This window comes from Eschscholzia californica, unplaced genomic scaffold, assembly GCF_041429995.1.
Source record: "Eschscholzia californica isolate CP2 unplaced genomic scaffold, dmEscCali1.0.p SCAF_5, whole genome shotgun sequence".
Classification (NCBI taxonomy): domain Eukaryota; kingdom Viridiplantae; phylum Streptophyta; class Magnoliopsida; order Ranunculales; family Papaveraceae; genus Eschscholzia; species Eschscholzia californica.
The window spans coordinates 48,449,284-48,465,308 of NW_028238472.1; the positions used below are offsets into that span (position 1 = coordinate 48,449,284).

Genomic DNA, 16,025 nt, shown 5'->3' on the forward strand with positions numbered 1-16,025 from the left:
AGGATTTTGGGGCCACCGTGCCAAGGTTTAGTCAGGGGCCCTAATACAATAATTTAAAACTGAAAGTAAATGTGACATAATAAAGAAAATAATCTAGACAAATTAATTGTTAATAATATTGAAGAATATTTATAAAATTTATTATACTTTACCCCTCTTGTGTGATACATGCATGTTCTAGGACATCATGGTTATTCTCGACAACCCAGAGTCGATCTTCTAACCTCTTTTGCTTTACACAACTATTGAACCAATAAGGCAACATATTAATCATTCTCCATAATCTGTAATCGTTTGAAAAATAAAAACAGTGGAATAACCTGTTAGAACGAATATTGGCAAAAATTGTTTGGAGAGGATTTGATCATTCGACCTATCCCTCAACAATCAAACAATCAAACCAATAAAGTTACCCACTCACCACCAACGTATCTATTTGACCCAATAGTATCTTTACTTCAGTTCTCACGTGGACCCCTTTGGAGAGGGGTCCAGGTGCAACCGCACCTCTCGCATTGCCTCTATTACGCCCCTTGTACACGGGTATATACAATAAAATTTTGAAGTTAGGTATAATATTAACAGGTGGGTTCAAATGCGAAGTTCGATTAGAGCATTTTGCCTCTGCCTGACCTATTGGAATTTGCGGTTTGGACAGGTAGTGATCAGGACAAGTAGCGCATGTCACAGACACAATCAGCAGACCAAGCAAGGTTGTCGGGGTCGATTGGTCTACGACCTGTTATTTAGCCAGTTAAACAAGAACCTCTACTTGTCCTGCTTATGCTAGCTTGTTGGGGTTTAAAATGGGGGAATTTTATGTGCCCTGTACCTTTTTTTTTTTTTGTTCACACCCTACTAAACACTAATGCAAATGGGAGTTTTAGCGGCACCAGGGTGTGTAAAGGAAAAACTTGGGTTACATATAAAATTTGGGAAGTTTTAAAGGCATCTACGGATATTGTTATTGGTGTCTCCCATGTTCTATAAAATGGTTAAAGGCACTCATTCCCAGATCATCCACTCCTTTTTTTTTTCTTCAACTTAAAATCTGTGAACTCGAGCAAATTTGATTACAAATCAGCTCAAATCCAACGATCCCATATTCTACCTGTTCGCACCAGTTCTGAATTTGAATCTTATTTCCCTTACTGAATACAACTCAAATCGGTGGACTTAGATTGAATTTTGTTATAAATTTTCAACTCCAGAATATTGGAGTTGAATTTGGTGGACCTCGCTCGAATCCACCTATTTCAACTACGAGCGTTGGAGTTGAAACAGTGGATCTTGAGCCAAATTTTGTAACAAAATTCGGTATGAATTGACCCACTCGGGTGGTCTCTAATAATAATAATAATAGTGATAATAATAAGAATAAAAATGTAAATGGTATAAATTGTAAATGTTAAGCTTGCGAGTTTGGATACAAGAGAATTACAGTTTTTAAATGCTTCGTGTCGAAAATGTTAACCTCAAATAACTAAGAATTGTGAAGGAGAAAGAGCTTACGTTTCATCCTGGAGTTTGGGTGCTTCCGTGATCAATGAAGGAAGAAATGTGAAAAAAAAATTAGGGAGAAAAGTTAATTAGGTGAAGGATGAGTAAAGAAGGTGAGGAGTCATCGCTACAGTTATAAAAAGATTTTGTACTTATTAATTGTTTTAGATTTACTTTTTAGTTATAACTATATGGCCGCGGCTTTGGGGAATAAAGAAAATTCTCCGGGGAATAAAGATTTCTCTTAAAACTAGTCAAATAAGATTGACTTTTTATGTTTCTTTTTATTGCTAAGGGGCTTCTAATTTTAAAAGATGCTATAAAAAAGGCTTCTCCATCTCATCACCTCTCTCTATCACTTCATCTTCTCGACACCTCATCGTCTTCTCCGGCGAAGGTCGCCGGCCGGCCAATTTTCCGGCCGGCGACCTTCAAACATAAAAAAAAAAAATTATTTTCTCTCTCTCTCTAGAACTAATCTAGAGAGAGAGAAGGTCTGTTCTCACGAATCAAAGACCTAGAACTGCTCATAAACCCACAGGAACCCTAGAACTGATGTTGTCATTTTCTCTCTCTAGAAAAAAGGGCAATCTTTAATGGACTCCCCATTGGCAGAAGAAATGCTTAAGAAGATCCAAGAATTAGAAGCAGGGCATGCTCAACTCCTTGGAGAAATGTCGAAATTGATTCTTCCGCCTCCCACAAATTTTACCTCAATTAGGTTATGGTAATCAGAGATCTAACTTGGGTTTACCTCAAAAATCGAGCTTGGTTGCTCCCAGGGTAAAAGATGGGGAAGAGCAAGACCAGGAGACCAGTAGGGCAAAGTAAACCAAGTATGGGTTCTTCTAGTTCGTTTAGACATGCAACTCCATTGCTGAAGGAGAGTACTACTAGTAGTAGCCGGAAACCTAAAAGAAGAAGTGAACCAGCTACTGTTAATTTCAGTCATAAGAACATCTTGCAATCTATGGGTCAATCTATTCATATATTTGATCTCGACGGCCGGTTTATCTATTGGTAACTACTAATTCTTGAACTTTTTAGGGTTTGTAGTTGATTTGGGTTATCTTTGATTTGGATTTCTAGGGTCAACAGATTGAGCTTATGAACTTCTTTAGTTTAAATTTAGGGGTTTGCCTTTTTATATTATATAGTCCTGCTAGATAGACTTCAATATTGATTCATATATGTAAAAGTTTACATCTTTATTCAATTAGTGAACATTCTGAAATTTTGGTTGAATTGGTTTATGAGCGTGTTCTAGGGTTCCTGTGAATTTTAGATTCTTGGGGTGTTTCTTCATGAGGCGTTCACCTAGCTTGGATCTCATGCATTTTAGAATCCAACAAACTAATGGGTTTCGTATAGAAATGTAAAATTTTATGTTGATTAGTAATATCATGAAAGTTTTGGTGAAATGGGTTTATAAGCAGTTCTAGGGTTCTTGTGAATTTTAGATTCTCGTGAGAACAGACCTTCTCACTTTCTCTAGATCTGTTCTAGAGAGAGAGAAAACAAAAAAAAAAAATTAGAGAGAGAGAGAGAGGAGAGAGAAAATAAAAAAAAAAACTTTTTTTTTATGTTTGAAGGTCGCCGGTCGGAAAATTGGCCGGTCGGCGACTTTCGCCGGAGAAGATGATGAGGTGTCGAGAAGATGAAGTGGCAAAGAGAACAGATGACATGGAGGAGAACTTTCAAAAAAAATGTATTTTGTATTCCCCCTAAAAATTTATTCCCCGGAGAATTTTCAAAAAAATCTGGATTCCCTCGAGAATTTATTCCCCGGAGAATTTTCTTTATTCCCCAAAGCCGCGGCCAATTATATTTGTAATTATTATATTAAGAGAAGGATAAAAATGTTTTTTTTAGCACTTATAAAGTAAGTGCAGAAAAATAAGCTCCAAGTTGGAGCTTACTTTTTTGCACTTACTTTGTCACCACTTAGAAGTGATTTTCTCACTTATTAAGTGAAAAGACAAACGACCTAAAATTGTTGGCTAGAACTTAACAAGTGAAAATCACTTAATAAGTGCAAAAATCAAACACCCTCTAAGAGTAAGAATAATGTCGACTATATTTCTAACAACATATTTTTTGAAATAATAGTAGATATGTTAATCCACGTAATACATTAGTAATATAATATAAAAATAATAATGTAATAATAAATTTCTACTGATTGAGCATTACTTTTGGTTCAACAAAAAAAGAAAAAGAGCATTACTTTTGAAATATTACTGCAAATATCATATTATAATAATAAACATTCTCCAACTTTTTTCAACAAAAATGTATGAATGTCATATAAGATACTTTTAAAATATGTTTTTCATGTAATAACATAAGTAAAATAGAGTAATGATGATAATATAAAATCATAATATAGTGATATATCTTTGAAAGTATATTCAAATTTAAATATATTTGTTTTTTTTAACCCGAGATTTGAAAAACCATTATATTATTATTTTTCAGAGAAAATAGCGTCCTTCAAATTTTCTACCCAACTTTCTGTATTTTTACATGTTGTAGTTTTGGTATGTACGTTACAGATCGTATTTCTACAAAAATAATCATAAGAGACAAAAAGTAGATAAGGTATAATATACTAGAAAATTATTGAGAAACATTTGACAGGGCTCCCTTATGGGTCTTAAAAGACAAACTCAGGGAACTTGCAAAGAGAAGGTCCATCACTCCAACTAGGCTTAACTTTCTGCCTACCTATATATAGAAGAAAATGCAACCATGCTTGCAACTTACCTGGTCACCTGTTCGCCCAAAATGCATGTTGGAAACACTATGGAGCCCACCACCGCCGCCACCATCTCTCTCTATATATATATATCTCTTCGGCTCCATTCATCGGACCCATATTCACGAAGAACATAATTATGACGAAGGTAATCCTTTGTCGGATGAGAGAGAGAGAGAGATAAATGGTGCGGTGGTCAGAGATGGTGGTGAGATGAACATTAAGTAGTAAAATATAAACATTTTAAGTTTTGGCAAGACAATTAAAACATTCCGTAAGTCAGTTGCGGTTAACTCTGATTGATCAATGTCTACATGATCCGAAATCAAAGATAAGGCCCGTGGAAGGGCCGACCATGCACTAAATGTGGAACATAAAGTCTCTTTGAGTAGGAATCAAGAATTAGGCGCATTTTTAGTTCTAGTTCCAAAAGAATAAGAATTAGGCACATTGTAGTTATAGGCGTACTATTGAAGTATTGAACAAGTAGATCTTTTGTTACTTATAACGTTATAAATGTAAAACATTTAGCTAATCATACACCAGATTTATTAGCAAAACATGGTGGTACCCCTTCTTTCGAATAAGTTTGGTGCTAAGATCTACATTTTTTAGTTGAGAGCTTCGCATACACCAAATAGTAATTCACATTTAATGACTTTTATAGGGTTTGGAATTTTTTTTCCCTCAGGTCTCCAGAAAAGGACATCTATTATATTAAAACAGTTATTATAATAATCCAATTAATTTAAAATGCTAAATTCATTCAAATAACCATACAAATGCATTTATAGTAGGAAATACAACATTTCTTTTGTTTCTTTTTTTGGAGAAAAAACAGGACATTCATCAAACCCTTAATTTTACAAACGGTTAATTCAACTATATTGCAAGACGGCGAGAAGTCCAATGTCCAATTTTATTTTCTGGTTTGATTTTTATCCCCTTCAATATATATATATATATATATATAGTTTGTAGGCTTTGATAATCTCCGATTAATCGTCAATAGGGTTCTTCCCGCAAGCCGCAAAATAAATTTTCTGAAATCCTTCTTTCAAACAAGAATTCATCAATTGAGCATCGATAAATCCTTTTTCCGAAGTTGTCACCAATCTTAGCTTTCCCATGTAACTTACTATTGTAAATATAAGACTCTGTAGAGCAACATACAAACAAGAAAGATCAGTAAATATACACACAAAAAATACTATGTGCATTTTGCAAAAGAAAAAAGAAAGAAAATTGTTATATATACAAAATGTGAGATTTTTTTCATCAAAAATTTATTTTGACAAAATCCTTCCAAAATTGGATTGATGTCATTGACAAGACTACCATGTCTCTATAGATTGATATATTTTGATACCTGAGGTACTCCTGGAATGGTGAAGTAAAAACTCTTAAGAGGATTGCCAGCTATTGCAGCTTTCTGAATAGGGCCACACATGTTGGAAATAAATATACTTTTGTTCTTCACATTTGAATGAATGAATTGGGCTCCGCCCTTAAAAAAAAAAAAAAAAGAGAAGCCAAATTAGTAACAATATCATAGAAAAGTTGATTTTATCATGTAGATCATCTTCACTGTTATCCAGTTCAATCAAATACTATAAATTCTATCATCTAGTGATTGAAACTTCATCGGTTGTGAGAATAGTCCCACATGGAAGAAAAACTATTTAGCAACCAAGAATATAATGTCTTCTTCACTCATTGGTAATTGGTTTTGAGTTGGATGACCACAAACTTAACAAGGTATCAGAGCTAGGCTACACGTGAATCGTGATAGTCTTAAAAGCGACACGTGTTCCATGTCACCCAAAACAAAAAACATGGCTTACGCTAACCACGCCACACGTGAGGGGGCGTGTGAGAATGGTTTTGAGTTGGATGATCAGAAACTTAACATAGGTAATGAATCCAGTTGATTAACGACCACATATAGTATTTTCTTATCTAGTATTTAAATAAATTAATATGTAATATTTAATTTAAAAATTAATGAATTAATTACCTCAGGGCCTTTTATCATCCCAATAATATTGATAAATTTACCAGTGAAGTAAGCACCCAAAGAATTAGCCTTTCTTTCCATTTCCTCTTTAGCTTTAAGAATGAAATCTAAAGGATCAGTTTTTTCAGTTTCACTACTAATGAAAGAAGGAAGTGAAACACTTAATAATCCAAAATGATTTCCCCAAATATTTGCTTTCAACATTTCTTCAAGATTTTTATACCCTCTATACATTCTCATATTCATCACAGTCAAAGCTGTTATTGAGTAACTTCCATCACCACATTCTCCAAGTTTCTTCATATATAAATGACATCCATATGCTATCAATCCTGTGGTCACATCATTCACTGTCTGTTCATCGTAAAAAAAAAAATTAGTGCTCGAATTTCCCTATACCAAATTATATATAAATGACTTTGTCTGTACTTTGTGAGTCTGAGTAACATTATTCTTTTCGTTATTGTTAGGGACCAAGAAATTCTAGACAAGCTCTAGACAGAAATTCGATGTGGCTTCCCATTAATTAATAAGTCCTCCAATGATTCATATCTACTTGCGCTCCAATAATGGGAAGCCATGTCATATTTCTGCTTGGAGTATGTCCAGAATTTCTTCTTCCTTAAGGTTTTTCGTCTATTTTGGGCTTTAGCTCCTTATGTAAGATCTGCATAGGGTTTCATGGTCCAAACCTAAAAATTATATTGATTGATCTTTTCAACCAAGAGCAACCGAAAAAATAGACCTTCAACTCAATTTCTTGAAATTAAAATTCAGTAGCACTTAATTGTGATATTTCACATGAACATTGAATTCAAAAAGAAATTTCCCCCAAATATAATATGATATCCTTATCTTTAGGCCATTATTGCAAGTACTTGTGTCTATTGGGGAAACTTCCAAAGTTGGTTACTGCAGAAGAAGATTCCCTTTTATGTTTGTTTCTTTTGAACATAATAGTGTCTCGGACTGAAATGTGAAAGAAATTTATATTTTATATCTACCAATGGTCCACCACCTTTTGGTGTAACGTTTAGACACCCCTCTTAAGTTCAAAAGGTCGTGAGATCGAGTCTCGGTGGAAGCAGTTTGCCATCAAGATTTATCCTATGTAATTTAGGCTATAAATAATATAATAATTTGTCGGGCTTTAGACCTCTTTGTTGTTGGGCTTTAGGCCTCTTTAATTCTTGGAATTTAAATTAGGCGGTTATCGTGCTTATTACATCTTCATGATGCATCAATGCCTTGTAACGACTAACGTATATCGTTGTCGTATTCTCAAAAAAAAACAATAGATTTTTGACAAAAATCTTGACTCGATGAGTCATACGAATAAAAAACGGTCTAGATCAAAGTCAAATTTTGAAAAAACTGTCTTTTAATGAAAATGAGTCATTAAATTAAGAATTTTGTCAAAGATTTTGTTATTGTAGCGCTCCCGATTAACAAAATACTAAAAAAAGATAGAGAGATGCTAGAATCACAAAAGATTTTGACAAAAAAAAGTTCTCAGCTGATGTGGCGGTTGTGATTTTCATCTCTCAACGGCCTAGATTTGGTCAAAGTTTGAAACCACACCCGCCACATCAGCTGGGAACCTTTTTTTGTCAAAATCTTTTGTAACTTTATCATTTCCCAAAAAGATAATGGGAGATTTTTTAGGGCCTCCTCATTTTTGTTAAAAGGCCCCCCCTCAATGATTATTTCTCAAGCGAAATGGTTCATGGGGAGGCCTTTTAACAAAAATGGGGAGGCCCTATAAAACTTCCCAAAGATAATTTTAGCGTATTAAATGGAAGTACTTGAAAAAAAAAAAATAAAGAAACATCATGACTTACCCCTCCAACTTTGTTCCTAACATCTCGGATATTATCAAGAGAGATAGTGATAGAAGTAATGGAAATAGGTTGATGTTCGATCCTCGGTGTCACCGATCGAATAACAGTTTTCCCATCTTCTAACCAAAAAGCTCCTAAAATGTTTCGACTTAAATCGAAAAAAGTGTTCTTACACTTTGTAACCAAAGAAGAAGCTTTAGAATAATAACTAGGTTTAACTTGATTCATTCTTGAAGAAGCAGAAGGAAATTTAAGAGGAATAGAAGGATTATCCGCACTTTTAAAGATCGAAAAAAGAGAACCCATGAATGAATAACCATCACCCAAAGCATGATTTAGTTTAAAAACTAAACTTCCTTTTGCATTTTTTGTTGGGTATGTAATAAGATGAACTTGCCATGGAGGTCTTGTTAATGGGAGTTCTTTCATGTTTATATCAGAGATATATTCTTCAAGTTGATCATCAAACAATTCTTGTTTTTGATGGTCATCATTTGAAGTAGGAATGAAAGTTGGAACAACAAGATGATCTTCAACTACACAATCTATTTTTTTCCATCTTTGAACACCTTTTTCATCAGTAAGTATTAAAGATGAAAACCTAATGTTAAGAGGAATAAAATCATCTTTGAGAAATTTTAGGACTTGAGATTTAGTGAATGGGTTTTCTAATTCAAGAACACCCATAATGTAGAAGGTAAGTGTTGGTGTGTTTATGAATTGACCTAATGGACTTAGAGGAGGAAGAAGATGAATTCCATCCATTTGTGATGATTTGATCACAAATTAATGTTTTGGTTGATTTAACCTTGTTTGGGTTGTAGTTCTTTTCTTTGTTCTTCACTCCTTGTGCACTATTTATAGAGATAAGTGATCAGGTTACTTAGTCCTCTTATTTTGGGGAATGAGAGAGCCCAAAATCAATTTCTTTGATAGCACCCCACATCTCTACTTTACCACACATAAAAGATGATTTAAGCTTAACATATAGATCAGAAAATATTAAGAACTCACCTCATTTTCTTACACGGTTTTAGTTGGGTGCAGATGCAAATGATCTAAGTGTTATGTTTTCAAGGTGTTTAGTGAAATATTATCAGTTATGAAATTTTGTTTCCAAGTCCATATCAACTTATATGGGGTTTCAAAAAAAAAAAAACTTATATGACGTTAAATGGTGCGATAGAGAATATGATAAAAATCTACATTTTTTTATCTTCTATATTTGTTTTCTCGCAAAGATACTTGATGTCAATTTAATTTAGTTTATTTATATGAATTTCATGACATTTGTTGTGGCTAAAGTGCAAGGTCGGCCTTGACTTTTCGGTGGCCAGAAGCAAGGTCTGAAAATGTGACACCTTTTATCAAATTGTAAAATTTTCTTTGTACTTCTGAATTTCTGACATGAAAACCGTAAGTACCGCAAAATATTTTCATCCGCAAAATATTTTCATCATATTTATATAACAAATTTTTTTTTTTTTTTTTGAGCAGAAATAAATCCATTAATAAGATAAGGTTACAATCAAGTTTTCATAAGTTAACTCTTAAAAAAGAACAACATCATGATAAAACTAAATAGTAACACTAGTTAACTATTGAGTACTGATACCGCAAACAGCCATCCATCAGGGGGTAAAGCCGATGCTGCCAAATCGTGAGCTCTCTTGTTGCAAATACGAGGCCAATACTTCAAAGTAATAGGGTTATTTTGGGTAATCCAGCCAAATCATTAATAACCGTAGATATTCTCCACAGGACCTCCATATCAACGGATGATATTAGTTCTAGGGCATACTTAGCATCACCTTCCATTATAAATCTCTGGAACCCTAACTCAGCCGCTAGTTCCAGTCCCTCCTTAAATCCCATAATTTCACACGAAGCTTTATTCTGTTTATAAGCTTTATTCCACAAAATATTTTTTTTTAATAATTATAATCAGTACAATTTTATTCTCCTTAAATTTTTCGATGCAAAGTCACTAATAATCGTCGAATAATCAAGATTGTCAACCATATCTTTCTCAATAAATAATATACCTAACCCGTTTAATCTTTCTTGGGACATAGTAGATCGAATATAAGACTTAATCAACTTCAATTTAGAAAAACTTCTTTCTGCAAAAGGCAACAGTAACTGGTAACGTTAACATAATTCTATAAGAAACTCATGCGTTCGGGTAACAACCTTTCATATCTTTAAAAAAATCTAGCACTTTAATTGGTATTTTGATCTCATTTGGTAAAAGACTCTTCAACACTTTCAGTTCAGAAAATAAGTCTAGTCCGTCTATGTCATATGACTCATTATTCTTGAAAAAAGTTTCAAAGCGAACACATGGATCTCTGAAATCACCATCATCTTGGGAGTTTAACTTTTTTAACTCAAATAGAAAACATAATATTTCTTTGTACTTCTGAATTTGAACAACTTACAACAAAAAACAAATGACTTTGTTTCTAGAAGTTGAATAAACAGTCCGGTTTGGCACTTTGGCTTGAAGAAAGGAAAGGATATTGGGATTTCATGATTTTGATATTTAAAAAATATTTTTGTTTCATAAGTCAAATAAACTGTTGGACCCACCATTCATTTAAAGATCATCAAATTTGGTGGCCCTTCTTATTTAACATTTGTTAAATGAGACCCTTATAATTTTCTTAGAGAGTTGAGCTTCTTAAAGAAATTAATGTCTTGGTGGCCCCTAAAAACCGGTGGTCTGAAGCGACGCTTTGTTCGCTTTGGCTCAGGGCTACTCCTGCTAAAGTGGTAGTGGTCTTGGTGATAGAAGCCATAACTGTGTTGCAGACGTGGAGGTATGGTGATGGAGATGTGGTGGTTGAGGTATGATGGACGTACAATAGTGGTGGTTAAGGTGCAGTGATGATAGAGGCAAGGTGGTGGTGATGCAAGAGTATTTTAGTGGTAGTGATAGCGGTAAGATGATGGTGGCGGAGGTATGCTGATGTTGTTACATTTATTACGTTATTAGATGCGACGGTGATGGAGGTATGCTGATGTTATTAAATTAATTACGTCGGTAGATGCGATGGTGATGGTGATGGTGGAGGTGTTGTAGGGGTGGAGCCGTGGAGGTGTAATGGTGATGGAGGTACATTGGTGATGTTTGCGGTGGTGGAAGCTTGGGTAGATGATGAGAATTTAAATAAATTAAAATAATCGACTACTTTGTATCCATATTTTGTAATAAAAAATGACATGTTCAAAAGTGAAATTTAATTTAGGAAAAGAAGCAAAGGAAAATGGTGTTTTTGATCTTGTAAGAAAATTACCAAGAAAATAAGAGAACCTACCATTAGAATAAGGGAGATGCTAGAGTATCTTTGATGGGTCACTCTAAAAAAAACTAAAAATACCTAGTTGTCAAGTGTCAATGAAGATTCTCTTTCTCGAGTGACAATATAGAGACACTTTGAACTTTTTTTGTCTTCAATGAAGATTTACAATTACTTTTACTTAATACACGTGTCACTTTTAAATTTAGTAGGAAAAAGTAGTTAAAAAATAGAGAGTTCTAATATTGGTTTAAATTTTAGACTGATACTTAGAAAGTCTTAAGAAGACACAACAATTTTAGAGTGTCTCTCTTGAGAGTAACAATAAATGCTCCCACATCATCATGGAGTGTTAAATAGAGTCTGACATTGGAGAAGGTATTTTAACAAAATCTTTCAAAATCCTAAGTTGTACTCTAAGTTTTAGAGTTTGAGTGTCATATTGGATATATTTCTAAGTATTTAAACTCACAAGATCGACATTGCCGACAAATGCTAATTATCCATAAGCACATGATAAAGACTAGAGTAATTTCACCTACAAAAATTTGGCAATCCCAAACATAATGTATCATAATAAGTATAATAAATAAATAAGTACATTGAGTATCGATTATCAAACTAAACACACAGTATCAAAATATTTGATAATGAACAATTAAGATCAAGACTTCTAATTCATAAAATTAGACGAAGTTAATTAAACTGACATGCAAGAAATGATAAATAACGTATCAAAGTACATATTCTTGCTTTAATAAGACTGCAAATTTGTTAGATTGCCCTTTTAAAATAGGGAAATTTGGTTAAAACTCCCTATGAATTTTTTGTTTTGGTAAAAAAGAATCATTCATTTTTTTTTAGTCTTCAACTCTTTAGGTACATTTATAATTTGTAACAACTTGCAACACTTTGCGACAACTTTGCAACACTTTACGACAGCTTTGTGATACCTTGCAACAACTTTACAACACCTTGCGACGCATTGCAAAAAAATATTAAGTTTTTAACCAAATAAAATATAAACATTTGAATTTTTAACCAAAATAAATATAAATTTAAGATTTTTAACTAAAAAGATATAATTTGTCTTTTTTACTTAAAAAAAATTTAAAAGTGCGTATTTGGTCCAATTTTCTGCTTAAAATACAAGACCGTATTCTAATTGTGTATCAAAGCAGTTCGAAGATTCAATTCTTTTGACTATTTTGAGCACGCTATATTGACTATAAGACTGTAAATTTGTTAGATTGGACTTTTAAAATATGTGTAGATAAATAATGAAGCAAAAATTTGTGTTGTCTTTTTCTAATAAAGTTCACCCAATTTTCACATATTTCTACTTATTTAGCTTTAAACCATAACCCGTCAAATGTTGATAATAAATATTAGAGATTATTTTTCTTGTGTTTTAAAATAAATTGTATTTTTAGAGTGACAACTCTTCTTAGAATTTTCCATCAAATTAGTTGCATCATTTTCAAGGTAACTTTCATTTGTTACAGAAAAAGCTACTGTTTTTTCGGTTGCGCATTTTGACGCTAATATTTTATTTTCCGGTACAAAAAATAAACATATAAAGCAAAATCTAATAAAATATGCAAGAAATTTATTGAAATAAACTTGACATGGCTCTCACATGGGTGTGGAAGGACAAACTTAGTGAACCTGCAAAGAAGGTCCATGATGCCAACTAGGGTTCACCTCCATCTACCTATACAGTGGAAAATGATGCAACCATGACTGCCACTTGCATTTGTTTCTTTGTGAAGGTTGAAAACTCTATGGAGCCCACACATTGGACTAAATTTGGAACCCTACTTGACTTAAGAAGAACACAAGAAAAGGAAACCCATTTGGAATTGAATCTCCTAATCTCCATTAACTTCATCAACCAATGTGATTTTAATACGTTTTCTAAATGTGGAATTCTTGTTAGGTTTATAGGAGACATCTATGACATTCATGACGTCATACATTTAATTCGTGAGAGTTATCATCTTCACCCAAAAAAAGTTTGTTAGATTTTATAGTACAAACGAGGTGAATTGTTGTTTGGACTTCTTTTCGTATAATTGACTTACTATTTGGATTTTTTTTTTCAGTGTTGCACTTTAAACTCTTCTTTTACGGAATCAACCAAAAATATTCCGTCTCTAAAACTTTTTTTTTCGAGAATTCGTCTACAATCTACGTTAGTCGTGACAAGCAATTGATACATCATGAAGATGTGATGAGCACGATAACCGACTAATTTAAACCATGAATGAAAGAGGCCTAAAACTCAATAAAAGAAAAGAAGCCTAAAGCCGGTAAATTTATGACATTATTTACTTTATTTATAACCTGATTACATGTGATAAATCTTGATGGCAAACTAAGCAAGATGAACTTCACCATTGTCAACATATCTATCTTCTTCAACCTCTTCAATTTTGATCACCAAGTGATGGAGTATTTCAGTCTCGATAAACCACAGCGAGTGAACAGTCCCTCCCCCCCTCTCTCTACTGTAATCAGTTTTCTCTCTCTAACTTAATCTTGATGCGTTGTATTTGTCTATTAATGTTTGAGATTCATGTCTCTAATTCTTAGTGAAATCCTTCTTTCTGGGTTTATGAAAAATTCCGCACTTAGACGCAGGACCCATTTAGTTCAATCTTTCTCTGTTTGCTTCCTTTACTGGTTCTATATGTTTTCATGAATCAACTTTCAAATTTTGCTCCTCTAAAAACCTTCTTTTCTCTATTTTCTTTATCTAGAATTATAATGTTATCTCAATTAGCATCTGCCTCTAATTAATCAGTTGAGGAAAGAGAACAATGAAATTTTTAATAGTTTGAATTTAACAACTCAAAAGTAATTGAATATGGAATCTGAAAATTCAATTTTCAGAGCTCAAATGGGAGAATTAAGTAACAAATTACAATCTCTTAATGTAATCATCCAGTAATTGAATGTAAACAACATGGAGTTCATCCAGTAAATGATGGTTTATGATGGACCCATGGAGTTCATCACTGTATCAAAATCAACCCAGAATGGCTTCCGCAGTTATGTTTCAGAATTGATTAATGCATGAAATCAAACTTCATCATCTTGATTAAAGTTGTTTATGAGTGGAAGGGGATCAATGTTGAGGAAGCAAGAAAATATAGATCTGAGAAATATTAATATTCGGAAGGGGAAGTTAATAATGGTGAATTATGAATATAGAGAACTTTTTTGGTATTGTTATATTTAACATAGTTCAAAGTATTTTGGAATTGTTATATTTAACTTTCGAAAAAAGAAGTCTAAAGTGCAATAGTGGAAAAAAAGGAGTCCAAACAGCAAGTCAACTACAGGAAAGGGGGTTCAAATCGCAAATCTCCCTATAAACAAAGTATTTATAAATTTCAATAAGTCTTGTGATGATTTGATTTTTTGATCTACGCGATGTAATCAAAATCATGTACTATGATTTTATAACTATATTGATAAAAAAAAGAATTTCCGAAAAAGACATATTTTGAAATTGTACATTGGGGTATTCTGGTTTAAAGGATGATAGTGATCATGGTCAAGGTGGGTTATGAATTGTATTAAGTAACCATTTATGATTAGTCATATTTAAAATGTGACTTTATCTTTAAATAAATGTTCAACAAATCCCCGTATCTTTTTTTTTTTTGATGAAACTAGACTCAGCCTAACTTTATTAACTCTAAAAAATCAGAGGAATGTTGGATTGATCTGTCTCCAACTGACTTACAATGCTTTCAGGAACATCAACCAAGGTACTTGGTATATCATATGAATTTCTAACAAGAGAATAAGCTAATAAATGTGCGACTTTATTCGCATTTCTTGGACAATAAGAATACGTACACTCGGGTAGTTGTTGCATCATGGTTTGTATATCCATTATAATTGCTCGAATTTTCCACGGCATATCTTCTTTCATCGAAGAGCAGGCTTGTACAACCGTCATCGAATCACCTTCAATAGTGCATTTATATTCAGGCAAGTCAATAGCAATCTCCATGGCTAGATAAGCAGCTTTTGCTTCAGCCTCTAGAGCCGAGTTTGCTGTTGTAGAGTGCACTCGAGCTAGCACATAATCTCCCTTGGAGTTTCTGCAAATGGCTGCTATGTTAGCTTTTCCATCTTTAAATCCAGCATCAAAATTGATTTTTAAAGAATTATCATCAGGTTGTTTCCATGAGGATGGAATCTGGGTTGCTAAAGTAGATGGAGATGAATTGAGCAGTGTACTGGAGTCTTCAAATTCCTCATTCATGGACATTGCTGCCTTAATTATTTCTCTACTCCCCATTGAGAGTTCTCCAGAGACCGTTTTATTTCTCGCTTTCCATATATACCACGCAACACAAATCCTAAGTGAAATCACTTTGTCGTCCTCTTCACCTTTTAACCAAGTACATAACATATCATGAAAACTTCTATTTCCATCTACTCTCAAATTAATTGGGGGACAAATCCAAGTTTCTTGAGCTTTTCTGCATTTTCTGAAAATATGGTCAATATCTTCTTCTTCGATTTTACAAAACTCACACAATTTCGAGGCTACCGGATTAAATTGCAGTGCTTTTATCTTTGTTGGT

General features: G+C 33.3%; 2 protein-coding genes across 2 annotated transcripts; both read right to left on the reverse strand.

Annotated features, from left to right (window-relative positions):
- Positions 1-5,001: 5,001 nt before the first annotated feature.
- Positions 5,002-9,176, reverse strand: LOC147540011 (wax ester synthase/diacylglycerol acyltransferase 4-like). Its single transcript, XM_086641891.1, has 4 exons — positions 8,117-9,176; positions 6,276-6,629; positions 5,628-5,765; positions 5,002-5,415 (listed from the first exon to the last, which is right to left on the reverse strand). Exons 1-4 carry the CDS (start codon positions 8,879-8,881, stop codon positions 5,257-5,259), a joined length of 1,416 nt encoding a protein of 471 aa, XP_086498017.1. The 5' UTR covers positions 8,882-9,176; the 3' UTR covers positions 5,002-5,256.
- Positions 9,177-15,124: 5,948 nt separating this feature from the next.
- On the reverse strand, positions 15,125-15,736 carry LOC147540012 (uncharacterized). The gene has a single exon (XM_086643189.1). The coding sequence runs from the start codon at positions 15,734-15,736 to the stop codon at positions 15,125-15,127; it is 612 nt and encodes a 203-aa protein (XP_086499315.1).
- Between the last annotated feature and the right edge of the window lie 289 nt (positions 15,737-16,025).